The following is a 27,775-nucleotide window of genomic DNA, read 5'->3' on the forward strand; positions in this document are numbered from 1 at the left end:
GTCAGTCTTATCAAATTACCCAGACCCTGTACACATTGGCGGCGGAAGGGAGGGGGGTTCACCTGAAATTTTTGGATGCACACATGCAAAAAAAATTGAGAAGTAAAAAAAAAGTCATCAACCAAAATTTAGGGGGGGGGGATACAGGAAACAAAATTGACAAGCGCAAAACAGGCTATCAACCAAACTTTTAGGGGGGAATCATCCCACACCTCAAATTTAGGGGAAGGGGACAGGACCCCTCCCCCCCACCGCCGCCTATGCCTGTACAAAACCTTTCTTTGTTAACATGCATCAGAACGTGATTATATCAGTGTTGCATAAAAGGGATACATAATGCTTCTTCAACCACGACCATTATGAACATGTATCTAGGCAACTAAAATATTCAATTCAGTCTACTCTTCTGTTTGAAAGAATCACGTTCTGATGCATACAGTCTGTCATGACATGACTATGATTTCTTATACATCAATCGCATTTCCCCTACGGTGCATGGCCGTATACGTTGAGTCGAAAACAGCCGTTTTATTAATTTTTAATTAAAACCACCTATATACATTTAAGATATAAATGATGTCTGTATCTTATTATGATATAGGGACATTATTTGGGTTATTGTATTAATTTAATTTTTGTTCTGGTTTTTATGAGTGCTTATTTTGGGCAATTAGTTAAACGAGTTAAAGGACTCTGCTCCTCAAACGTTTTAAATTTGTTTTTGCTTAGTTCCAATGTATTGTTATTATTATTGAAAATCACATTTATTTCCTTCAAACAGATACAAAATAATATTTGACATAGTAACGAATACAGTATAAATTTCGACACAATTTTGAAGGAGGCGAAAACCCGAAAAGCAGAGCTTGAGTTGGGGTCGCCAGATACAAATAAATAACAAGTTACGTATTGTAATGACATCATATGTAATTGCATATAAATAAGAAAGTTAAGAGTATAAAAGAAACATACAGTAGATGGAGAAGAGGGAGAAGAACTAAATGAAGAAAAGAATTATCATCAATGTAACATTATATTATGTCAATTTATTTCTTGTCATGCATGGCAAAAAATAAAACAAATAATTATGGAGCTGGTTAAAACAATAATGTTAAAATGGCTGATTTCGACTCGCCGTACATCCGCCGTAGGGGAAATGGGACTGATGTTTTATACTTATTTTAGAAATATTTGATTTACTGCTTGGATATGATGTAATTTTAGTTTGTAAATTATACTGCTTTACATTGTGTCTTACGCCGTTTACAGCTTACAATAGATATACGCACTGTATACGTACACAATTTCTTCAACATGTTTTATCAAATCAAATTTCATCCAAAAGCGATTAAATAAGCTCCAAGGTAAATACATATGGGGTACTTATGACAAAATTTACTGATCTTCATTTTGTGTTAACAACAGTCAATGAATTATGAACAAACCACTGAAGCAATTAATGATTGAACGAAATGCGTGAAGAAATATACAGGGGCCGCGGAACGGTTTTCAAAGTGGGGCCGGGGGGAAGGGGGGTGGGGCTGGGGCTGACCGTGCAAAAAATCATAATCATATGGTAATTTTTTTCCGTTTTTGTACACGGTTTTGGAAAAAAGTGGGCCGGGGGGGGGGGTGAAGCCCCCCCACCCGCTTCCGCCCCTGATTATATACCAAGAAAACTAAACCAAGCCGCGACAAATATATAGAGTTCACAATGATATCATCGCCACTCGAATTCTATTTCGCTTAAAGCGCCCACATACACACACTCCCACCCCCACCAACGTATACAAATGCTAACGCCCCGCACATATAGGAAATTCATTTCTAATATCTATAAACATTGGTAGTCTTTCATAAGTTCTAGTTTGGTAACAACAGCACAAACAACAGCAACAATAAACAAGATATTTATGATTATAAACTTGTATATTGGAAAACTCATTTGTATCCTCATTAAGTGTTCAGTTAATGATTTTCCTTAACTATTTAAACCAGAATTTCTATACTGTCATGTATATTGGAATGAAAATAAAGTAATCTTTAGAAGATGAATTATAATCACGGATTTCTATACATACAAATTAATATCTGCTCACTACATGATAATAATATGACTATAAATCGATTAGATAATCCATTTAAATTACATCTTGACGATTTGCATCACCTACGTATCTTGATGGGAAACCCTGAAATGTTGCGACAAGACTGAGGCCACCATTCTTTCCAATTCGGCAGGATTGGTTTGTTGATCTTTCCCGTTCTTGCTGCTTTTTCGTCATCTAATAGTCTACTGACGACCTGGCACATATTCTGGGGCATAAAAAGCCATGATTCGTTTGTTACTTCGACTGATCCTTGTTTCTTCCATTCAAAGAACTTATTGTAGAGATGGTCATTTTGATCAAGAATGGTTACAAAGTCCGCAAGATCTTGGATAGTTTCGAAGTCCTCGACATGGATGAATGAATCCGGCGGAACGACCGCCTCGTAGTCCGCTCGAGTAGGTCCAAACACAATAGGGACTAGGTCGTTTTTGAAGGCATTATTCCATAGTTTTTCGGTGATGTAGTCTCTACAAGCGCAGTTTTCTAAAGCGAGATAGAACTTGAACTGTCGTAGTACACCATTGCATGTTTCGGAAAAGTCATCCACACGTGGAGGACAAGCTCCTTGCTCCCCGCACTTGCCGTACATGCCCACGTCAAGATATTTGGACAGCTCTTTGACAAACCCAGTCCTATTCCAGTGCAGATAGATGGACTTACAGTTAGAGGACAACCATGCGACCTGTCGCTTCCGACCAGCAGCCCAATTCCTTGTTTCGTTTGAACTAATCGATGGTTTACTGGTGTCATAGTAAGCAAAGCTGGCATATAAGTGGGATTCCCTGAAACGGTATGACATTATGTAATCATAAGCGCTGTAGAGATAGTCTTTGGGTGGAAGGACTCCTTTTTGTGTATTTAGTGGACTTTCGTGGGAGTAAAATATGAATTTTTGTCCTTTATGTTTATGACTCAATATTCTAGTCCAATTCCAGGGTGTCCTCGGTAAGAGCAAGACGGCATCACTATCTTTTAATGTCTCATAATTCGCGTCGATCACCAAATTGATTCCGCATGCTAGTCCTGGACAGGGCTCGATTCCACGTTGTAGGTGTTCCGTTCCCCAAATTTTGACTTGTTTAACACAATGAGGTCTAGGATGAGCTTCACGAATCACAAGTTTGGTGTCAATCAACTTTTGTTGACCACCGTCTTCTGAAGAACTGGTATTCGGTTGGATCATCAAAGGGGCCGATTTGTCTACACAAATTTTGAGCTCAGATTTATACCCTTCTTGTTCCCTTTCATGTGCTCCCCTCTCTTGCATTATCCTCAAAATATCTCTGTAATCCCGAAGGAGCTTAGTACATTTCTCTTTGCCAACAAGACGAGCATGTGATCTATCACTTCCACTGGAGGATCCTCTGATCTTATGGCAATGGTAGGAGATCCAGCACAATGCTAAGATACACCAAGATGTAATGACATAGAGTAAGAGACGCTTGGGGGACATTGTAGAGAAAACCTGAAAATATAAAAAGTAAAGAGTATAATTCTGGATAAATGCGCTGAAAGACTGAAGCTTTTAGGCAAATATCTGTGGTGGTTATGTAATGTCAGAAGGATTCAAACGGGTTGTAGTTTCAATATAACCTCAAAACACTAACGATCAAAAAGATATATTTGCAAAGATGTTAAGCAGTCGTTCCTATTTGATTTTCCTTCTTTAATGCTCAATTTGCCATTTATCTTGATACCTATAATGCTATCCTAAATCGCTTTTTATTATTTATTTTTTCTACGACAGATTACACATGATATATAACTAATATAAAAAATAAACCCTTCCTTTTGTAATGTAGGCTTATAATCTTTGATTATGTTGAGTGAATGAGCATTGCATTGAAAAACAAATTTGAAGTCGAAAATGAAAAAAAAAAGGAAAGTATCCCAAATAGCAAATGAGCTCATATAATCAATGGCGAGGGGAAGCTAGTCTGCTAGACAAACCCTTCATTCGAGTTAAGGGTCTGAAGGTTCAGCCTACTCATGCCTCGTTATTGGAACAGCAAGTTTTGTATGTGAAAGTCTTTGCTATGGAAGCTTAAAAGTGCCACCGAGATGTTGAGATAATTATCTCGGGAAGTCGACATCTTGATAGCAAAAGATAAGATGACGAGATCCTGGATCTCATCATGTCGACATCTTTTAGAAGAGATGATGAGATGACAAGATCCCGGATCTCATCATGTCAACATCTTTTCGAAGAGATGTTGAGATGACAAGATCCCGGATCTCATCATGTTGACATCTTTTAGAAGAGATGATGAGATGACAAGATCCTGGATCTCATCATGTTGACATCTTTTGGAAGAGATGATGAGATGACAAGATCCTGGATCTCATCATGTTGACATCTTTTGGAAGAGATGATGAGATGACAAGATCCCGGATCTCATCATGTTGACATCTTGTAGAAGAGATGATGAGATGACAAGATCCTGGATCTCATCATGTCAACATCTTTAGAAGAGATGTTGAGATGACAAGATCATCTCATCATCTCTTCTACAAGATGTCAACATGATGAGATCCAGGATCTTGTCATCTCATCATCTCTTCCAAAAGATGTCAACATGATGAGATCCAGGATCTTGTCATCTCATCATCTCTTCTACAAGATGTCAACATGATGAGATCCGGGATCTTGTCATCTCATCATCTCTTCCAAAAGATGTCAACATGATGAGATCCAGGATCTTGTCATCTCATCATCTCTTCCAAAAGATGTCAACATGATGAGATCCAGGATCTTGTCATCTCATCATCTCTTCTAAAAGATGTCAACATGATGAGATCCGGGATCTTGTCATCTCATCATCTCTTCTAAAAGATGTCGACATGATGAGATCCAGGATCTCGTCATCTTATCTTTTGCTATCAAGATGTCGACTTCCCGAGATAATTATCTCAACATCTCGGTGGCACTTTTAAGCTTCCATACTTTGCTCTTTGCGTGGAGGCACACTTGTTCATCAAAGTTCCAATCAGGGTCTGCGCCTGCAAACTAGGGGAGGCATGTTACTCCCAAAGTCTCTGTCGAGTGTCGAACATATTTTTTAAAATCCATGCCTAAAAGAACGTACGTGACTGTGTTTTCAATGTACGTTGGATATCTGTTCTGTATGAAATTGATTTCGAAAAATAATCTGTATATATTTTAAAAATCGTCACTTTGGTCACTTCGTCGTACACATAATGTTGTAACTAGCACATGAATCTTGAAATAGATGGAACATGTAAATGTTTATATTCTTCGTGAATCTGAAAGGCTCTAGCAACATGCAAGTAGCTATTAACTACAAAACACTCGCAATTCAGTGACAAAACAGTGACGTCCCTGACCTTTAAACTGTATAATTGGCAGACATTCAAGGGCCACAAGCACATGACATTCTAAACAAGTTACTGCAATTCACACTACATGAAAGGGGAATGGGAAGATATATACGGGCCCGTTAATAATGTTAATGATGTAAAGGCACTAAGTCTATTCCAACATCTTGCACTCCAATAATAATATAAAAAACAGTTTCGGATGTCTATTGTTTCTCATGTTAAATAGGCTCTTTTTTGTTTTACACATTGTGGCACCTTTCTTCCTTTTTTTGACGGGTGTGAAAATAAAATCCTCATTAGGTTATACATGTATTATAAGGATATTCAGTTACATGTATATGTGAATTTGTATGTTTTACATACATCAAGTTTGATTTATCTACATTATCTATACTCAGGCAGAGCAATGCCTTTTGGAGCTTGTTAATAGTCCTTGGCAAAGTTTGTGGGATGTTAACATCTCTTTTTGCCCGAGTGTCCTTCCAACTTTCCTAGCTGAGGTTAGACTTTATAACCGGGACCGCGCTCGTGAAGAGCACTCCTTCGCTTACGTAACAGCGAGGATAGTCTCCCAGTCGCGTGCGACCTCGCCCAGCGATGACAGATCTCTGTCACGTGCGACCTCTTCTGACCTCAAGCCGAGGACAAATCTGTTTTGCATAATATTAAGTCCAGGGTCTTGCTCGTAAGCAGAGTCTGCCCTTGTGTCGCGTGCAGCCCATCTCTGCCGAGGACGAATGTTGTTCCTGGGAGAAGGATAGAAACTAGCTAAAGGATGCTTTGCTCAACTTAGCACTCTATAAAATGGGTGGTAATTCGCATTGGAGAAGAGTTTTTCCCGGGGCATGTCTTGAGGTCACTGGAGTCCATTTCAATAGAGTGTAATTGGATTGTGTCTGTTCTTTGAATGCATACTCATATAATGGGCACGTCTAACCCCAAAGTCAGCTCTTATCATATCATTGTTCCCCACCTATGAGAGAACATAGACGCATTCATGGCGTTCTTATATAGAGAGGGAAAGTGAGAACTTTTAGAATTATAAAGAGCCGTACAATGAAAAGAAATACAATAAACAGTTGGTGAAATCAGTGAGATTTGTGAGTGCTTACATTATAATGGTTTGATAATTTCCAACACCCTTATAAATTTCGCAACACAGGTTATTTCTTTTATATTTAAATTTTACATTCAATTTTTTTCCCCGGAATTTTCACCTTTGTACTGCACTTGTATAGATATTCTCTGTTTTGGTGGCCTCGGCCTTTACTCATATAACTTGCCGGTTAGTATTATGTATGCTTCTGTGGGTGAGGGAATAAATTGGGAATGTGGGTTCCGGGGGGGGGGCACTCTGTATATAATGCATAGTGGGTATGTGCCACGGAGGGGACCCCCATTTTTACACTCAAATTTCCGTTGCAAGGCATAGCATTTTTGTCTTATTGAGAAAAAGAACAAAGAAAGCCGCTCCAAGGCATAGCATTTTCTTCTTATCGTGAAAAGGGAAGAAAGAAATCCGCTCCAAAGCTTCGCATATTTTCCGTCACGCCGTTCCGGTCGCATTGATCTGCTACAATGAGCCGCAATTTTGGTGAAAAGCGGCCGCTGAGCGATGTCCGACCATTGCCTATGTGCTAGCGCACCCGGCGCGTATATGCCCGTTCCATAGGGATGCATGTACGCACTCACATGCAGGCGACTCGTTCCAAGGACCCCCGTTTATACAAACATTTGTAGTTCCGAAGCCCGTTCCGAGGACCCTCCTTTTTACAATTAGCCCGTTCCAAGTCCCCCGGTTTTTTGTCTCGCCCGCGGCACACCCCCACCACTTTTTTGGTCGAGTGCCCCCCCCCCCCCCCGGGATGTGGGTGTGTGTTTGAGAGAGAGAGTGAGGGGGAGGAGGAGGGTGGGATGGTGTATGTGGAAACTTGTGTGAGACATATATGATAACGGTGTATGTTTTGCACGTTATGGGGGTGCGTGGATGTCAGTGTGAGCATCCCGGGGGGGGGGGCACTTACATTGACGAGTGGATACCATGCGCGACCAAAAAAAACACGTAAAAAGGATGTCTTTTTCACGATAGGGCACGTTACGTACGTAACGTGATAAGGGTGTCAAAAACACTAAAATAATGAAAAAAGGGTATCTATTTCACTAGGAAAATTACGTGTTTAGGGTCGACTTTGTGGGGATGATAAAACAAAATTAAAATGTATTATAAAGGATGTCCTTTTTGCTCCAACACTTCGTGTTTAGAGTCCGATTTGCGCGAGGTGTAGAAGCTGGGGTCGTACAAAACCAAATAAGGTAAAGCCGACGACCGAAGGACCCGTAACAATAAAACATTCCTGTACTTGTTTAGGGGTTCATTTCAGGGAATATTTGCCAAGAGTATCGTTTTGTTTCCAATACTTGTTAAGGGTAGGGTTTCACAAGCCAATACTTGTTAAGGGGTGCATTTTCAGAATATGGAAATTACGTGTTGAAGGTGCTTTTCGAGACCCCATGGTCGCGCATGGTATCCACTCGTGAATGGAAGTGGCCCCCCCGGGGTGAGCATAGACCCTGCATGGTGTGAGGTATATTATGTTATGAAAATGTGGGTGTGCCGCGGTGCGTGTGAGTTTGTATTTGCTCACACCTCATCTCCTTCTATCTCTCTTCATTTTCACCATGCCTTGTATGATCGAATAACCATCGACCAAGCAGATTTTTTTTTGTATTTTAGTCAACTATAATCAGGCTTGTCACCTCCTCATTCATAAATTTTATAGGTTGTGTTTGAATCCATTTGTTATGATATTGACGGGTTATAGTTTCTCTCTTCAGAAACGAAATCATTTTATTTGCGAGCTATACAATTTTTTTTTGATGTTCAGAGCAAAATGACTTGAACCAGCAGTGATACTGAAAGACAAGTAATATAAAACATGACCATAAAATTAGTGGGACAAAATTTGTATTATCTACGCGTGATGTAGGCAGTATTTTGGCAACATAGTAAATTTCTTATAGTAATTATAAGCAAAATATTGTTGTCACATAATTTCTTTGGAGAATCTATTCAAGCTTTCTTATCCTATTAGCCACATATATTATCCCATTTACACAATGAATTACACACTAATTTTTTTATCAGTATTGACTTTATGGAACGTGAGTTTATTTTTTTTATTATAAAATTTCATTAACATGGCAGGAATAATTTGTTTTCAACCCGAAATTATGGCCACATTTAAACCATATCGAACAAAACTCCTCCAGAACAAAGCTCATTTACCCCCCCCCCAAAAAAAAAAAAAATCAAAGATTCGTGCAAATGGGACAATATACATGAATATAATGGTTAGTGAAGGTACATTTCTAGCGTTATCTTTCTAATTAAGTGCAATTTATTCTGTAGAGAAATAAGAGATACAGAGTAATTTATTTGTTTAGATATTTATTTCACGAATGCAATGAAAATACCCTTGACTTACCTGTCTATTTCTCGGAGCCATCATCTGCTAATAATATTTGGGATAGTATCTGATGCTCATCCTTCGTCCATCACGTTCTTCAACATACTGGCAGATCCCTAAGTACTTGTGAGTCGACGATTTAATCTTTGAAGAAAATGTGCACAACCGTGTGCGGATACACCATAATACATGTACATGAATGGTACCCAATGGATGTTAATGTAGTGTATCTACCTTGATCATAATTCTCATCCAAAGAAGGCATCTTGCAGACTATTCGTGACGTAAGAAGGAATTCTCCTCCATGCATATTTTAATCCGCCCATGACAGCTGCATATTGCCCACGAAGGCAAAGCAGGAATAAACGCAGTCTCAATTCAAACACCATTGTGCCACACCTCCTCTCGATATTTTGTTGACGTCCTGTTTTATTTTTATTTCCTGCATTTTGGCATCAGATTTGGTGACCTCCCGCCACTGCGCGGCATGCATCAATTTTGTTTGGAGTTCAAGATAGTACTTTGCTCTCTTGTCATCTATCCTCTATCTATCTCTCTCTTTTTTCTTGCCTCCTCTCCCTCCCCCTTATACTGTTTCATGGTAGCCGAACATAATCTACGACACCCATTTTGAATCATGTTGAGAAATCAGCCTAATAATGCTATTTGTGAAATACTAATATCATCCCTTTTACTTTCGACGACTCTGTATAACTGGATTTTATTTTGAAGTGCAATATTTCTTTTATTGATTCATGTTCATCATAATATAAGGAAGCAACTACTGGCCACCTCACCGACCATGGCTATCTGCTTTCATCAGTTTTTTTTTTTTGCACAATAATCAATATGTAGCAATAGCTATTTTGTATAAATTCATACGGCTTAAGACAAGTAAAATACAACATTTCATTGGTTTGGTTTGCCTACTACGAGGAATATATCTATGCCCAATGGCAGAGTCGTAATGACCCCCCTCAGTATATATGATATATATTAAGGGGACCGGATATGGCGTTTTGGAGAACATTTATTAAAAGTTGTGAGCTAATGAAAGCAAAAAGATCCAGGCAACATTTTAAATCTGATTGTATGATTTGAAAAAAAATACATATACTCATTATATTCATCCGTTTGAATGATTTTGGCAGCCATGATTAAACGGGTGGCATCAGTGGCGTACGGATGGGGGTGGGGCTTTGGGCGGTTGCCCCTTTTAAGACAAATCTCTTTTTTTTAGGGGGGTAGATTTTGGCATACTTTTTTCAGAAAAATGATATCATATTTTACCCTTTTCCTTTCCATTTCTCTTTTCTTTTGGTCGTGAAACTCACCCAAACCCCCTCCTCATACGCTAGTGCAAAATGGTATGTCGTGATATATATATTTATATATATATATATATATATATATATATATATATATATATATATATACATATATACAGTGCGTATAAAAAAAAACGTTTACACTTAGAAAAAATCCTGTAAAATTATACATTTATAATATTCTGAAGATTTTTCCACATTATGACATTGGTACAGATCCATTTAAGCAACTGACGATGTAACTGTCGAAAAATATTTCCGCTTGAGTTAGCACCACTTACTTTTGAAAGGTTAGTGAAAAATGATTTGCGCAGAACTTTGAAATAGTTATGCGAATAAAAGTAGACCTTAATCATGAAGAACACGTAGAATTTGCTTGTAAATTGATGTGAAGATATCTTTTACCTTTTTAACTTGTTTCCTTTTCCAAAACACTTCGAAGAGTGCATTGCACCCAACCCCACTCCCGCACACACCGAGGCCATCGTGACGATATTTGCTTCTCTCTGAGCTGTGATTTACATCAAATGGCTTAGGCTTGATTTTCATTTTGTTGATCATTGTCAAGTTTGGAAAAAGTGTGGAGAAACAAGCATTTAATGAAAAATGAAATGTAAGCCCTCTTTAAATGAAAAAAAAACTTAGTGAAAAAATGCTGGAGATGTCTGATATAAACTTTCATTCAGATTTAGTTATGTCCTCAGATCCAGCTGGCACAAAAAGGGTATAGGATGTGCTTACTAAGTGTTGAAATTTCAATTTGGGTGGCAAAATTGTTACAAAATTGTTGAATGTATCCATTTATCACAACTGACAAAAAGTGCAATGGGGAAATGTATGAGAAGTGTTTCGCAGGGTAAGTTTGATTTCGCCCTTTCCCCTTGACACAGCGTGAAAACGAGCATTTCTGTGCAAACAGATTTCTGCGAGCTCTACATAAACGGACAGTGCTCACTCAAGTCTAACATTCTGTCAAAACTTTTACTTTCATTGGATAGATAAGACCCAAACCCAAGATTATATGTGAAAAATTACTCACATGTTGTATGTTTTTTAATTCACTGGGCTTTTTCAAAGTGTAAACTTTTTTTGATACGCACTGTATATATATATATATATATATATATATATATATATATATATATATATATATATATTGGCGAAGAAGCTCAAAAAGCATTGAAGCGGGAGACGTAGCCTGGATTTCTTCAACTTTTATTAATACAAGCTTTCGGCCATTTAGTTCGGCCTTCTTCAGGAATCTGAAGATGTAAAAGACATAATGGCTTTACATGTAATATGCATATATTTGGATTAATTTACTAAATAGAGGTATATCTTAAAGGAATATGTTTTACATCGGTAATGTTTAATTAGGATTATCCAATAGCTATTAAAATTAATTAAGTTTACGCAGATTTTTATTACGAACATTTTTTGAAAGTATTGGGTTATGTGTGTTGTATAATACATATATCTCAAAATGTATAATAATATATAATAATATATATATCTCCTGATTGACCCTAACCCCACGACCCATTTCCGTTTCCCCTTTCAAGGGTCAATGCACTTTCACTGATATACACACACACACCCACACATCACCAACCTGATCAAGCACTTACAGTAAAACTTGTTTTTGTATACATCATTTATTTATCGCAGAACCACATATATCATTGTTACCTCTACCTTATATGATACTTTGTGTAATTACCAGCACTACCAATTAGAGTAGGGTTGGTTTGGGTGTCTGCGCGTATGTATGTATGTGACTGCGAGTGTGATTACATACATAAGTTCACGTGCTTAGACACGAATGTATATATGAATCAATACCTTATATATGTATTATTTTGAGATATATATATTATTATATATTATTATACATTTTGAGATATATGTTGTCACTTCCGATGATGAAACATGATGTTAGTTGTCTGTATTTGTCTTTCACTTGAAAGGGCGGGATTCCCCCTCTCGACATCTTTGAGTGCGCCACCGGTGCGCCACAAAATTAATGACTGACAAGGCACTATTATTATCTGCGTTGTTTTGTTTGTGTTTATGTGCAGACTGTTGGCAGATTCGAAGGAAGTAATATTGGTGGAAGATATGGACCAGGTGAAAATTTGATTTCTTATCTCTTTTTCTCTTTTTTAAAAATTGTTTTAATATTACTTCTGTTCACGAGTGTTTATCACAAGTCATGTAAGCGAATGTACGCTTACTGACTCGACTCTCCGAACACCACACTGTTGGCCTACATGTTGTATGCACTAGAATTTGCTATATCAAAGTGCAGGTGCTCGACAAATAATACTCCACCAATAATGCACATTGTTATCTGAACATGATATAAAGCCTTCATAATTTATTGTCGCGTATGCTGGGCTTGATCAACCCCCTTTCAAAATGAAACCAGGGAATCGTATGCTATAATAAAATGGTATCTAGGCCTGTATAATCACGTTCTATCACCTGGTGGGTGTTTCATAAAGCTGTTCGTAAAGTTACGCTCGACTGGAACATGTTCTTAGTTCATAACTCAATTAGTGATATCACATAGCACAAGAAGGGATCACCAGTCGTGCGTAAAGTTATTTGTATCTTCCGAACAGCTTTATGAAACACCAACCTAGCTGGGTTGAGTGTAGCACAATGTGGATAAATTTCGAAAATATTTTATAACTTTCCATGTGGTTCTTTCTTATGATAATAAAGATGATATATAGTCTATTTCACTATACACTCTTAAAACAAATCAGTCAAATTGACTAGACCAGTAGTCAGCTGGGAGCAACTGATATGGAAATCACTGATATTCACATTTCTGACATATATTCTAGTCAGAAATAACTCTTTTCTAGTAAAATATGACTAGAAAATAGTCAAATATGACTAGAATAACAGTTGCTCCCAGCTGACCCTATTAACCAGTCATTTTTGACTGATTCGTTTTTAGAGTGTAGTGTATTCAGGGTATAAATTTCCTCATTCAAATTCGTAATTTGGCAACCAGAATCATAATAATTGCTGTCATTTTTGTCATTTTATTGCTGTTATTATTGTTATTATTAATATTATGTTACTATAATCATTTTGTTATTCATAATCATAATGCATGTCTCGTCTTCCTATTGTGTAATAGTCTAACAAAATGTTCAAGGAATGGGTACATTATGTTCATCATGCTCACCTTCGTTTGTACATTCAATGGTGTCGTTATGTTTTGCTGATTAATTGACTAATAATCAGATAAGCATTGATTCCTGTGATTTCAGTTATTTAAGTTTCTTTTGGGGATTTTTGTTTGAACTGCTTTGTTCCTTTGTTGTTGGTTTATTTGTTTTTGTTGTTTTCAATATATCTTTTGTTAATTTCTTTTTATTTTCATCTTTTTTGTAGAAAATGGCAAATCCAACCGAAAGAGAGAGAGAAAAGGCTGTAGCCATCTGTTCGTCAGCATCGAAGTCCAATATCAAGGCTCTCATTACAATGGTTTCTAATACGAAAAACACAACAGTCAAATTCATTCAGCTACCATACAATGATCTAGACAGCTTTCGGCTTTCAAGTGAAGGACTTGATGGTGTGATCCTTTGTCATTCGATCAACAATCGTCGTTTTGCAATCACAGACGTCATGGATGCACTCTATGACAAGTTCTTGCCTCATGTCAAACAAGTTTTCGGTAAGGAAAAAAATCAACATACTTTGCATATCTGAATGGGATATACGGTATATATTTATTAATTTTTTATTTTATTTTATTTATTTTTTTGGGGGGGGACTGTTGAGAAATAAAAACGAGCTCAAGATTTGTCACTCAAACACATTGAAGTGCATTACTAATTGACAGTGTATGACCACAAAATCTAATCATATCATTTTCATTCCTATACTTGGACCAAGTTTGAAATTGATCCCTGAACGGCACATTACTTTATATCGCGACAACGGGACAGGTGGATGGACAATCTGAAAATGTTTCCAACTAAATGATATAGGGAGGTTTATATGATTTTTTGGGTTTAGGGTCAATGGCCTGATAATCACACGTGTCCAACAAGTTCAGAAATGCAAACTATATGGCGTAATATATAAATATGCTACCCTAAATGTCGGAAAAAAAGCAACCCCTATATAGTTGAGCAAACTTTGAAATCTAAATCTTGTAAACGAACATTATGTTAAAATGCAACCCTGAATGGCACAATCTGCATAACCAAATAAGCAAAGCTAAATGCTGTGATTTTTGTGAAAAATGGCTACCCTAAGTGGCGTTGTCATGACAGCGAATGGTGCTGAAAATCAGCCATTTCGAAAAATACGTCGACGAATCCTTGATAGATAGATCGGGACTCTTCCTGGCGCCTATTCTGGACGGGGGTGTGCATGTAGCAGGCCATGCATGGGCGGAAATCCCAGGGGGGACGTGTCCCCCCTACTCAAAATAGTAGGGGGGACACAATATCAAATGTCCCCCCTACTATTTTGGGTCTTTGGTGATGCTAAGAAATATATAACTCAAAATGGGAATAAAACGTGCGTTTGGGGACGAGATGATTTTTTTTTTTTTTGCTTGTCAAATATATTTTCGTCGAAATGACCTTAAATTTTAGGTAATAGCCTTTTTTTTTGCTTGTCAAATTTTCCAGACCCTTGTTCCCCCCCCCCCACCTTTTGGGAGAGATTTCCGCCCCTGAGGCCATGTACACTGAAAGTGACCTCGGGGGATGTGGAGATATTGATAAGTTTTGCTCTTTTCAACGGCGCCGTTATTGTTACCTTCTATCTCATATTTGAGTAAGAATTGCCATGAGAGTAAGAGGTACAAAATACTTATTTTGCTTCTCATTGTTTTATATATACTGAATTCCAGGAAAAGACAACGTCTGTGTTATTGCACATGACTTTCCATGGCCAATGGGACCAAGAGCCGATGATCATGCGAGGACCAAAGGATCCTACATGGATGGCTTCCGGAGGAAACAATTCACAACCTTCGAGTGTTCCAAACTGGCCATCATCAGTGGTCAGCTGGAAACTCAGATAGACATGGATGAAGAGGATTTGGAACAGTTTCAAGAATTCATCAATCAATGTTGGACCCATCCTGAACCCAACAATTATGTTAAGTTGACAGATGTCTTGTTCTATACCATAGGGGGTGGAATGTTTGCATATGTAATATCCCGGTTTCTCCCTGCTGAAGGAGCTTCTCCTCCTTCACAGAGCAGTGCTCCATCTAGAGGAATAGCAGGTTTTGTTCTAAGGCTTGTTCGTTGTCCTTTCAAGATCATGTTAAGCATCGTTAAGTTGATTCCTTCATGGGCAATTTCTAATAATGCAAGTCAGTCTCTCTGGGCTTTATTCAAGCGGGATGTTCTCGTGAAAACCATTGAGATGCCCAGGTCCTCCTTGGGTATCTTCGGTCTAGTCCCTTGGATTTCTCTCATGCCATTTCGACTGGTTTTCTATTCATCTAAGTTTGTCACCACCTTGGTCATGAGATGTTCCTGGGACCTTTCAAAATATTGTTTGGTAACAGCAGGTGCATACGTGATGATACCTGTGACAGCCAAACTGTGCTCCATGGCGGTAGATCGAAACCCAACACAAGGAAGAGACAGGATTGTGTCAGATGGTGAGAACCGTAATAATTGGTCTGTGGCACCCTGGCGAAAATTACCATTCTTATTTTGGCGTCATGTTTTTGATCTGATCACTCAGATTGTCTTCAATAAGTCCAATAACGGTTAAGGATTATGAAATTGCTGTCGTGTTTACGGAGAAAGATCATGGAATTATTCTTACATAAGATTACAAATATAAGATATGAAACATGAACATAATTTATGTCACATGACATTAGGGGGGATGGGGTTACGAGCATGTGACGTTACAAAATTGAATTTTACGGCGTGTACCAGATAATAATGTCCCTCGTATGGTCCAAGCAATGATTAACCAATTCAAGTTTTATAAAGTTTACATAATTTAGGAAGCTCAAAATCTTACAGATATCGCTGTGGCGGCAGTATTTGACGGTACATTCTAAGTTTGATAATGGAAATGCACACTGAGGGACACAAAATTTGCATTCTTTTTAATTACTATTTGGTCTATCAGGGTTAAGTTAGGAATAAAAAGTACCATTTGTTGGTAATGTTCACTTTCTTTAAGAATGATACACTTCAGATTTTTCCTTCATTTTCCAAGTTTGTACTCCTGCACCATATTTCTCTTTTAATTGGTGCACTGATTCCTTTATCAGATATCAAAAACAAAATAACGGTTCTTGCATGAATATGCTCAAGTTCGTGATTGGACGAGCCTGTTCAGATCGGGAAAATTAGCTATGTGGTTCTTTAAATATGCTTTGATTCTGAAATTAATTCAACCGTCTGCCAGATTTGGCATAATGCAAAACTTGAAATATTTCCACGGCAAGATTTTGTAACATTAAAGCGTGAATGAGTTGAGTTTATGTTTAATTGTGTTCAAAGAAAACTTGCTTATTTAAATCATGAAGGGAGTTTTGATTTCGATTCGTTAGGTAGCAATCAATTAAATTATACATGTGAAATTAACAAATGAATACTGGAGGAACTTAAGCCTTACTCAGCTGCGTCAATATCAAGGAGTATGCTGCACAGTCGACCAAGCTTGCAATGGACTGTGCTCTCACTCGAGTTAACTTTGTCTAACCCAAAGATAATAATTTTGAAAGATTCGTGTTTCACCCCAAAATGAGAAATCGACTATTTTGGTGACAAAGTGAAAAAAAAGGTTAAACATTGGTTTAAATGAATTTATATTAATTTTTGATCGTAAGGTGTCGCAGGAAGCAGGATTATGATCATGCAATGCTCATTGATATTGTTGCATAACTAGGGCCTGTTTAAGATATCTCGACTGTGTGTATAACATGTTTGCAATTACAGTTTGTAGCTGCTGAATTAACTTGTCATAGATGTATGTTTCATTATAATATATCTTTGTGAAACTTTACATCATAATTTACACGTATGTTTTTTTTTACAACTGCCCGGATTTGCAGTGTAACTACATTTTCTATCTTACTCACACATTCAAAATGCAAAATGTAAATTGTTTCTCTTCACTTGTGACATTAAATGAAACATGAGGTTGATTTGATCTAAACTTGTGATGTTGTGATTATTATACGTAATAGAGTATTTATATCATTAGTACATATTAATTATTGTCAATCAATATACCTCTATTATCAATGAGTCAGGCAAAGTTTTTAACCAAACTATGTGACATGTGACTTTAATTTGCACTATCCCTATTTTATATAGGGAGTGGAGTGACAGCCTTTTTGATTAAAAAAAGAGAAATTAATAAGAAAAAGAAATTAAAAAAAGAAGAAAAAAGGATCCGCGACCATCAAGATGTGTTTCTCTCGTGTATCCCCATGATTAATTCTAATCATGGACCTATGAAAAGATGGACAACTAACGCGAGCATTTCTTTGAACCAATGATAGTCACCGTCACTTGGTTATGCGCATCTTAATGAGAACATACAGGCGTTGTAACAATAGCAATTACCATGACTACCAAGGGTATCTGATCACTCAAAGACGGAGCAGTTAAAGTTTCCCGGTCTTGACTTTTGTAGGCTGATAGCCTGATACACTGTTTCAGCATGTGCCTTTCAGTCAACATGTTTCAAATATGGAGCAGCAAACTCGAGGAGCAGACGATTTATATGATATTATTCGATCCGCTAACTACCACTCACACATAAGGACCTAACATTGAGAGATACACGATCTATACATGTTATGTGCCACGCATATGTGGAATATTATGGAGAAAATTGGGGAAATTGAATTTTAAATGGTAAACAATCAATCACAATATTGCCTCTATATCAAAATATGCAGACATTTCCCCAAATAAAACACATGGAACCACTGGCGTACCTAGGATTTTCCAAAAGGGGGGCAATTTTTTAAAGGATATTTCGTCCGAGAAAAAATTTGACAAGCAAAAAAATAAAAGATCTTCAACAACAAATAAAGAATTTTTTACCACAAAAGAATTGATAACCCCCCCCCCCAAAAAAAAGTCTTCACCCCCCAAAAAAGGATAAAGGATTTCTTACCAGCCAAAAAAATTCAGGTTAAAAAGAGGGGGTACAGGTCTGTTTCACTGCATTTTCGCATTGCAAATTATTGATTTGGCTTCTCAAAAGAGGGGGGGGGGGGGAGTCCACTGGATCGGTTGTGACTCGTCAGGGGGGCAGGGATACGTCCCCTGCATGAGTTATGACTCGTACACGCATATAATTTGTGAAATATAAATTCCCAATCACGACTTCAGTCCCTTCTCACGGTGACGATCATATGACCAAAGAACATTAGCATGAAAGAATGTTATTCAGATGACAATTATATACAGTCATTCGGTAGTGAATTCATTATCTAAGCGATGAATGTCCGTCTCTTCATAGGTCCATGTTCTAATTAAGAAAAATTGCGCCACCGTTGATTCTGTATCTTAATAACTTGCCAATATCCTTTCAACTGTACAACCACGCCCTACATGGCCGCTTTATCAGGTTGAAACAAAATTTGCCATGAAACTTTCCACGAAATTTCGACTAAGAAGAATATTCTCATTTGAATTTCATATATAAAACAAAACGTATGCCCCCCGCAGCCCACAGAAGCCCCCACGAAAAGAAATTAGAGAAAGAATGGAAAAAGAAAGAAACGAAAAAAAAGTTACAAATGATTTCATTAAATGAATAATATGTCAACATTTATCACAAAATTAGGTTGTAACTTTTGTCTCACCTGTATATAGCACAGCGAGACAAAAGGCGCCGCTTTTCACTAGACCTTTTTTTTTGCTTGTCAAATTTTTTGGCGGACGGTTTTTGCCCCCTGGGGAAAATCCTAGGTACACCACAGGTCTACATTGAAGTCTTAACTTAAGAAATGACATAACTTAATAAGTATATAGACCTAGTTCATGAAACTTTGAATTAAGCGTAATCAATTGTTACTGAACTCACTGTTTGAGTTTCAGGTCACATGATCAACGTCAAATCTTATTTAGGGTCAATGAACTTAGACCATGCTAGGGGAATCAACATCGAAATCTTAACCTTAGGTTAAGTTTTGAAATGTGATAATGACATATATCTAGCCTAGTTTATAAAACATGGACATACATAAATCAAGTATCACTTAACATTCGGTGAGATTTTTAGGTCACATGACTATGGTCGAAGGTCATTTATGATAAATGAACTTTGGTCATTTTAGGGGGTAATTGTTGAATTGCCATCATAGCTTTGAAAGTTTATTCATCTACATGTACTTCATAAAACTTAGACATAAGAATAATCAAGTATATTTTTACATCCTGTGCGAGTTTCAGGCCACATGACCAAAATACAAGGTTATTTAGGTCAATGAACTTTGGCCATCTTAGGGGTAATTGTTTGATTACCATCATAAGTTTATGGATATACTTCATGAAAGGTGCACATAGGGGTAATCAAGTATGACTGATCATCTTCCACAAGTCGTAGGTCACATGACCATGCAGGTCAAATGTCATTCAGGGTCAGTGAACGTAGAATAACAGTATTATTATTGCTTTTTTCGGGGGGGGGTCCCAAACAATCTTTACTTTAAAAAAAATGCCTATTTGGTAAAATTGCCTTTTACGGATTAAAGTAATTGTATTTCCATGCTTGTTCACTTCTTGATCAGTGCGGTGGGGGGGGGGGGGCACGGAGAAGGATTGATTTGATTTTCGTATTATGCCTGTCTTTTCTTCTTTTTCTTTCTGTATTATATTTCTTAACTTTTCTTTCAGTGAAGAGGACGTAGGAATGGAATTGTTGAAGTCAAGTGATTTATAAATCTTATGTACATGTTATTTTTGTTCTGTGATTTTAATGATAACTTCATGTATTGTAGATGTTGATGTTACGGGAATAATTAATAAAAGAATACTTTGGAACAAGAGCAACAACATTTTTAGGCAAGCCACTGAAGTCAGATGTTAGATATTTCGCCTTTTTTAGACTGAACCAAGACTATGCCAACGGGGATTCCCCATCGCGCTGAATGACCTCGACGCCTTTTTCAAAGCGTTTGGCTGGTCATAATGCACGTATGCATGTTGTCTGGCGTGACACGCTTTGAACACGAGAATAACCCGGTGGGAGAAAATACGAGGTGAGTGTTTATAATCTAGGCTACCATTGCGAGTTGCTAAAGTGGCATACATATTTTAATTAATTTTAAAAAGTGGGCTCTATTTGACCTTTTGATTTCCAATGAGAGATTACGGCGCGAAATGAAGAAAATGTGACCATCGTGCATGGAGACATGGCAGAGAATTCGCCAATAATATCCGCCATCTAAATGAATCATAAATGGACATAATAATAATATCTACTTTGTAAAATCTATGTACCAAAATTACAGGATATACACATTGAATCCATATTTAAAGTTGATAATTACTTAGAATTATAATGGGCGAAATTGGGAATTATACAACTAGATCTAGTGAATTTGTTTTTTTCAAAGGTCAAACATAGGCATACTTTATAATATGGGTTGAATCATCGTTTTCATTTTTTAAATAATTTATGCTACGTTGTGTAGCCTATATGTTGTGTATGATAGATTTTTATCATCAAATATTTTTTTATAATTAGATTTGAAGATAATGATGATCTTAACTTTTTGATGTAAATGGAAGAACAATGATTTTCCAATCCAAATTTACGTATACATATGAGCTATTTTTGGAATGCGTTCTGAATATAACCTAGCTAGAATTAATCCTTATTATTTGCTATTATTATCTATTGATAGATGGAGAGTCAATCATCAAAGCCGAGACCAGTTACGATAGGCATCTGTACATCAGCGTTAAAGTCCAACATCGAGGCTTTTATAAACAAAGTCAAAAGTTTCCCCAATGTAGCAGTTAAATTTATTCAGCTACCATACAATGATCTAGACAGTTTTCGGCTTTCAAGTGAAGGACTTGATGGTGTGATCCTTTGTCATTCTATCAACAATCGTCGTTTTGCAATCACAGACGTCATGGATGCTCTCTATGACAAGTTCTTGCATCATGTTCAAAATAAATTTGGTAAGTTAGGTCAATCATTTTTGTTTGTCGTTTATAAGAACACTTTTTGTGTGCGTGTATAAGTCAAAAATTTACGTCGAGTAAAATATAATTAGAACAATAAAAACAAACATAGAACAAATTGTAGGACGGCGTATTATTCATTTTTCAATCATGTACATTATTGAAGATGAAATCAAGTTTTTTTTCCAGTTAAGAAATGAAGCAAAAGTGGTTTTAAGTGTCTAATTGAAAGGTAGGTTAAATCAGTCATTTAGATTTTAACTAACGATTAGACTGTATATCTTTTCAATATGCAGGAAAGGAAAACGTGTGTGTTATTGCACATGACTTTCCATGGCCCATGGGGCCAACTGGCTCCGCAAATCACACAAAGGTCAAGGAAACTTATATGGACAGCTTCCAGAGAAATCAGTCTACAACCTTTAAGTGTTCTAAACTGGCCATCATCTGTGGTAGTCTGGATAAACATGTGGAGGTGGATGAAACAGATTGGAAACATCTTCAAAACTTCGTTCTACAATGTCGTGTTACGCGGAGCTGGATTGTCCATGTCTTGTCAACATCTCTAAGTATGATCATGAAGGTAATCGAGAGATATCTCCCTTGCCTCCATCGTATGTTAATGCACATTTACCAGGCCGCTCAAATTGTTTTCAGTCCAGTCCATGATGACGACCTTCCCACAGTTCAGAGATCCAGAGAAGCCCAAACTAGAATCGATATATCATGTATACGAATCATTGAATGTATACTTCTTCTGTTGTGCACTCCTGTCATCATTATGTGCATGTTTGTAGATTGTATTTTTCAGCGGATATACCCTAATGATTCAGTCCATTCACTGTTAAGGTCATTCAAGAAAGATGTTATTAACAAAACCCTAGAATCTGCAACCCACAAAGGTCTGTGCTGGAATGTGATCTGCATACCCTTAAACTTAACTTACAATTTCTGTTCATTCATCATGGTGAAATGCGTAGACTGCTTCGGCTCTGTTTGTCAATATCTTGGAAATAAAACAACCACCTTCATCGGGTTGTTGATGAGAGAAAAGTAGTATTAACCGAGCGTGCATTGTAAAGCTAAATATTTCAATATTCCATCACTGACATCATGATACACAGAATATTCATCCAATTTGGCACCTCGAATTTTCAAATATTTATCCCAAACATCTTTTTTTTCAAATGTTTTCCCAAACTTTTTTTTATTATGTGTATAGATTTTTCATCAAAATGTACTACATCCAATGATATACCCGAATCAATCTCTGTATTTCTGATAAGCTTCACTTAGAAGATTATGGGGTGGCTACTTGTAGAATATATTATAGTTTATGGCTACATGTCCAGACTACATGTAGAATTATATATCACAAAAGAAAATAGTACATTTATCGATTTCCTATATCGTCTTGACTTTTGCAATGCACTTCTGTTTAATTTACCCCAGAAACAAGCTTCAAAATGCTATAGCTCGTGTCTTCTCACTATATCAAGTAAACGCTCACATACACACTCTAACATTATTACTCATTTTTTTTTAAATAATTCCCTGCACTGGCTGCCTAATTTGCCTATAAATCATTTTTTAAATTCAAATTGTTGCTCGCTTTTCATTGCATTCATGGATTAGCACACCAACACATTTCTTATAATAAACTATGGAACTATTATGTAAGTCTCATTGTTCTTCGACATCCAGTTCCCTTCTAGTTTCAAACGTTTAAAAAAACTTTGGGGGTAATCTCTTTTTGAGTCCTTCAACGCATTCCTAATTATTTCTGAATTATTTATGCGCCTTGATCACTCTACAGAGTGGATTTGGCGCTTTATCAATACAATCCCAATCAGCCGCTCTCAAAGTATAGTATATGTATGACCAAGAAAATGGCAAGTCATTTGGTAATTTGTTTATCGGTTAAACGTAAAAATTATCTATTTTCATCTTTTAAAAAACATTGATACGCATGCACAGTCCCATAAATCTACATATAAAAAAGTGATAAACTCACAACGTATTGATCATATTTATCATAATAACTGCTGGCTGGGATTGAACCTACTTCACTTTGATGTTTCAAATATCACTTAGTCACAACCTGAATAATAGTTTATATAACATGTGTATTATCCTATCATCCTTGTTCTGCTCCTTGTTGTTGTTGTTTGGTTTTTAACGGCGCTCTCATTCAAAATATAATATAAGCGCCGATTAGAATTAATCTATCTTTTAAAAAACTTGTTTATTTTATTATTTTCAGTAGAAAAGACCTTCTTACGTAATAGTATATATATATATATATATATATATATATATATATATATATATATATTATATATATATAATATGTACAATTGTGTACCCGTCCATGTATGTGTAGGTCTACGCCATCTTGCCTGCATGAAAGTATTGTTGTAAATACCACTTTCTCCAGTCCTTGTTATGCTTTCTACAAGTTTATCCGGAAGTTTATGTGATCATTAATGATGTTGAATATGTTAAACCGGATGAAAATAAATGTTTGTTTCAATTGATTTGAGCTTTGTTTGAATTGTTTGTAAATGTCATGAAACCGCATGTGAATGCTACTAGAAACAATTAAACCACTCTTTTGAAAACAAGGGTAGTTCAAAATAGCAGGAGGACCGCTTTTAACAGGCTATCTGTCGGAATGTTGACGAACATCCACGCACAGACTTTATGTTACCATTCCTACTGTTAGGTAATCCTTGAAAACACGCAAGGTCCTGGGAATGATTTTTTTTGACAAAAAAGGGGGGCGATTCGTTCTCAAATGAAGTTGATTTGAGTGTGATTTCCACATTTTAGCATATAAACCTAATTTGAAGGGGGGGGGGGGGTATGCACCCTTGGGGCCGCTTCAGCACCCTCGCTAATTCTCAGGGCCATGATTAGTGAAATTATTATACAGGATGCGAACTGTTACCCTTTCGCTGTTTTCTTCATGCATCAAATTAAAGAGCATATATAAACTTTCGAGATATGCGATTTCCTTGGAAAAATAGGATATCGTCCGCCAAGTGATGTCTCTGGCAATCTTTTCTTCAAATTGATATATGCGTGAATAAGGATTCATATACTGTACATGATATAGGTGATATTAAATGAAATGGAGACTCAAAATCTTTTTCAATGATATAAATTCGTCAGTTACAGATAATTCTGCTTATAGTTTTAGTGGCATACTCTGCAGTCCGGTTTTGTCGGGGCCAATGTAGAGGCGATTGTCTATAGATCTGTGGGGGGGGGGGGCAGGTGGACGCATCCCTCTACCCAAAATAGTAGGGGAACACAATATCAAATGTCCCCATAATATTTTTGGTCTTTTATCATAGATAGAAATACATATTCAAAATCCAAATAAAACATGTATTTTGGACGAGATACCTTACTTTTGGGGTGATAGCCCCCCCCCCTTTTTTTTTGCTTTCACATTTTTCAGCCCTGGTCCGCCCCTACCTTTGGGGAGAGATTTCCGCCTTTGGTGCGAAAATAATGGGTAGCCGAAAAACGTTGATACTTTTGTAATCATTGGCTCATCGCAGTGTTGTAGTGCCTTGATGCTCGGCCTTGGCCTTAAGGCGCCTTAAGGCCTATTTTTTCAAAGCCTTGGCCTTGAACATTCAAGCCTTGGCCTTGAGAGGGCCTTGGCCTTGGCCTTGAGGATTTTGAGCCTTGAAATTTCAAGGCATTTTCAAGGCATTTTCAAGGCTTTTTCAAGGCTTTTTGTATTTTGTACTTTCATTTGTTTTATAAAAGTAATTATAAATGTTTCAATTGTTCTGTACATCTAATGACACTAAATACTACCAGTCAGCCGCAGCAGAAGCAGTAAGTGTACTTAGCAGTGCCATCAATTGCAATTATCATCACATAATTATGTAACAAAGAGAAATGATGAAAATTAATATTATTTATTGGTAATATGATGTAATCATGACTAATAAGGATAATGACAATATCAATAATAATGATAATTATGATTAGGATTATAGTCAGTGGCGTAATTACAGGGGGGGCATGGGGGCACGTGCCCCCATGCCCCCCCCCCCCCCCCCTATCGGCTGACTAAAAAAGGAGGAAAAGAGGGAGAAAGGAAGAGAAACGTAGTGGGAAAGAAGACATTAATGTTCATTATAATGTCATAATTATGTTATGTTACATTACATAAGAAACATTTTTTTCATATAAATGAAACATAATTGGCTCAGGGCATATATGTCTTCATTGTTCCTGGTGCTCCCATTGTCTGTTTACCGAGATATATAATCCTGTTATACTAAAACCTCCCGTTTTCAAGTCAATATACACCAAACTACCAAATATATTTCCTCGCACTTCGAGTTATTCTTTTACATGAACAGTAGTATGCTTCTTTTTCATGAATACTTTAAGTGATTGTCCCATTTTAAGGTCTTAATATAAAACATTTCCTGTCCGTGCTTCGCAGTAGTGGATTGGTGAAAGATGTCTGCTCTCCATCAATTCCTAGAATGAGTCCTTAAAATGTCTCTTTTTCTGTTTTCTGATCTGAATATCAAAAATTTTCAGCTCGCGCTTCGCGCTCGCATCATTTGGTTAGTGAACTACGTAAGGTGTTCCTACAAACAAGCCTTAAAATGCCACTCTTCAGGTCTGAATTTCCTAAATTTTCAGCTCGCGCTTTGCGCTCGCAAGATTTGATTAGTAAGATGGGTATGTTAATCATGATTACAAGTGCTTTATGTGCATGTTTAGATGTAATTCTAACAAAATCAGCAAGCGCTTATTGGCACTCCCATTAAATGACTATGGTGAGATGTGTATAATCTTAATAGATAAAAGATTCCTAAAATATAGTCCTTAAAATCTTCCTGTTTGGGGTCAATATTTACAAAAATTTCAGTTCGCGCTTCGCCCTCGCATTATTTAGCGAGACAGGTACGTATCATGATTACAAAAGATTGATTGTAATGTCCCTTTTTAGGTTTGAATATCAAAAATTTTAAGCTCGCGCTTCGCGCTCGCATTATTTGACTAGTGAGATACATGTCCGTTTATTGGCACTGTCCTTATAAAAATATCTCTATTAGGTCAGTATACCTGGCAACTGGGCGCGCTTTGCGAGCTCACTAGGCAGTTCCAAGTTTTTGCAGGTGCCCCCAATGCCGTGACCCACGGTACGCCACTGATTATACTGATTTTATGACAGGAATAATTCTGACAGATCTGACTGCAATTTTGACAATTTTCATACTTTAAAAATAGCTTACTCTAAAGAATGATAACAAGGTTGATTTCTATTCCATTAGGTTTTCCTTGTATTATTTTCTTTGACCAACAAGAATGTTTTAAGTCTTAATGATATTCTGAAAAGATTCGGTAAACTTGAACACAAACTTCAATTTCGTCATTTCCAAATGGGCTGTGGCATCAATGGCATGATGAGCCAAAAATTTTGAGGGGCCAAGCATGGCATACAGAGCAAAATTGTAGGTTTCAAAATCAACAAATTTTGGATTGTGCTTGCATAAATTATTGTTAAGTAAGGTTCGCATTGAATTTACACAATAAAATGCTTAGAATGTCTAGTTTTTAGGTCGAAATATTACAAATTTTTGAGCTCGCGCTTTGCGCTCGCATTATTTGATTGGTAAGTTATGTATCCTATTTATGAGTCACTAAATGCAGTCCAGAACAGCTTCCTTTTCTGGTCAGTAAAAATTTCAGCTTGTGTTTTGTGCTCGCGTTAATTTGTTTAGTAAGATGCACACCTTTTTCATGATTACAAAAACAGCTCAAAATATTTAAATTTCATTTCTTATTACATCTTATTACAACATCTCGCAAGGATGCCCTTTTAACAGTGATTAGCACCATAATTGACCCAAAATCAAAGTTTTACAACTTCAAAATTGATTTTTTTTTTTTCAAAACCACTTGCTCGCTATGCTTTCTATAGCGGGAAATTAAAGCCTAAATCAAAATATCTGTCTTATCAATTAGAAATCCCTTATAAAAGCTTTGCTGAACTGCACCAAAATTCTCATTTTGACTTATATTGTAAGGCATTTTTGGCTTTGACCTCCCCCCCAAAAAAAAAAATTACATTCTGCCTCCCCTGTACCAGGTAGAGGAGAAAGACATATGTTGAGAATGGGCATACCAGGATCAGATCACCTTGGTAATAATAATTATTGCAATGTGAATCGCCTAGAACAATAATTAAATGTTTTTATGTCTAAATCTACATGATCTATCATGAAATTATTTTCGTTTTAAATGTACAAGGGTAAAAAATTTTGCTCGCTCACACCTTTTATACATTGGTCCTGTGTGTCATGTATGCCGCCTAA

The 27,775-nt window shown here is 36.8% G+C and overlaps 3 protein-coding genes across 5 annotated transcripts; 2 read left to right on the top strand and 1 right to left on the bottom strand.

Annotated features, from left to right (window-relative positions):
• Window positions 1–1,667: 1,667 nt before the first annotated feature.
• LOC121412002 (3-galactosyl-N-acetylglucosaminide 4-alpha-L-fucosyltransferase FUT3-like) lies at window positions 1,668–3,564 on the bottom strand. The gene has a single exon (XM_041604916.1). The coding sequence runs from the start codon at window positions 3,562–3,564 to the stop codon at window positions 2,167–2,169; it is 1,398 nt and encodes a 465-aa protein (XP_041460850.1). The 3' UTR covers window positions 1,668–2,166.
• On the top strand, window positions 2,601–17,547 carry LOC121410726. 3 transcript variants are annotated; one of them, XM_041602995.1, is made up of 4 exons: window positions 2,601–2,901; window positions 12,324–12,372; window positions 13,657–13,942; window positions 15,134–17,547. In XM_041602995.1, exons 2-4 carry the CDS (start codon window positions 12,364–12,366, stop codon window positions 16,012–16,014), a joined length of 1,176 nt encoding a protein of 391 aa, XP_041458929.1. In that variant the 5' UTR covers window positions 2,601–2,901; window positions 12,324–12,363; the 3' UTR covers window positions 16,015–17,547. The 3 variants fall into 3 exon arrangements, with proteins under 3 accessions (XP_041458929.1, XP_041458930.1, XP_041458928.1); XM_041602996.1 differs by lacking the exon at window positions 12,324–12,372 and having other exon boundaries at window positions 2,716–2,901; window positions 15,134–17,546; XM_041602994.1 differs by lacking the exon at window positions 2,601–2,901 and having other exon boundaries at window positions 12,266–12,372.
• Window positions 17,548–20,310: 2,763 nt separating this feature from the next.
• On the top strand, window positions 20,311–23,953 carry LOC121410727. The gene is made up of 3 exons (XM_041602997.1): window positions 20,311–20,482; window positions 21,131–21,413; window positions 21,713–23,953. Exons 2-3 carry the CDS (start codon window positions 21,131–21,133, stop codon window positions 22,471–22,473), a joined length of 1,044 nt encoding a protein of 347 aa, XP_041458931.1. The 5' UTR covers window positions 20,311–20,482; the 3' UTR covers window positions 22,474–23,953.
• Window positions 23,954–27,775: the final 3,822 nt, after the last annotated feature.

The sequence above is a fragment of the Lytechinus variegatus genome, chromosome 3, assembly GCF_018143015.1.
Source record: "Lytechinus variegatus isolate NC3 chromosome 3, Lvar_3.0, whole genome shotgun sequence".
NCBI lineage: Eukaryota > Metazoa > Echinodermata > Echinoidea > Temnopleuroida > Toxopneustidae > Lytechinus > Lytechinus variegatus.

Excerpts from the sequence above, each read along its gene's own strand:
- LOC121412002 (XM_041604916.1), bottom strand. The coding sequence starts at position 3,564 with ATGTCCCCCAAGCGTCTCTTACTCTATGTCATTACATCTTGGTGTATC.
- LOC121410726 (XM_041602994.1), top strand. The coding sequence starts at position 12,316 with ATGTGCAGACTGTTGGCAGATTCGAAGGAAGTAATATTGGTGGAAGAT. Across the intron at positions 12,373-13,656 it reads TGGTGGAAGATATGGACCAG|AAAATGGCAAATCCAACCGA; the intron begins GTGAAAATTTGA and ends TCTTTTTTGTAG. Across the intron at positions 13,943-15,133 it reads TCATGTCAAACAAGTTTTCG|GAAAAGACAACGTCTGTGTT; the intron begins GTAAGGAAAAAA and ends ACTGAATTCCAG.
- LOC121410727 (XM_041602997.1), top strand. The coding sequence starts at position 21,131 with ATGGAGAGTCAATCATCAAAGCCGAGACCAGTTACGATAGGCATCTGT. Across the intron at positions 21,414-21,712 it reads TCATGTTCAAAATAAATTTG|GAAAGGAAAACGTGTGTGTT; the intron begins GTAAGTTAGGTC and ends TTCAATATGCAG.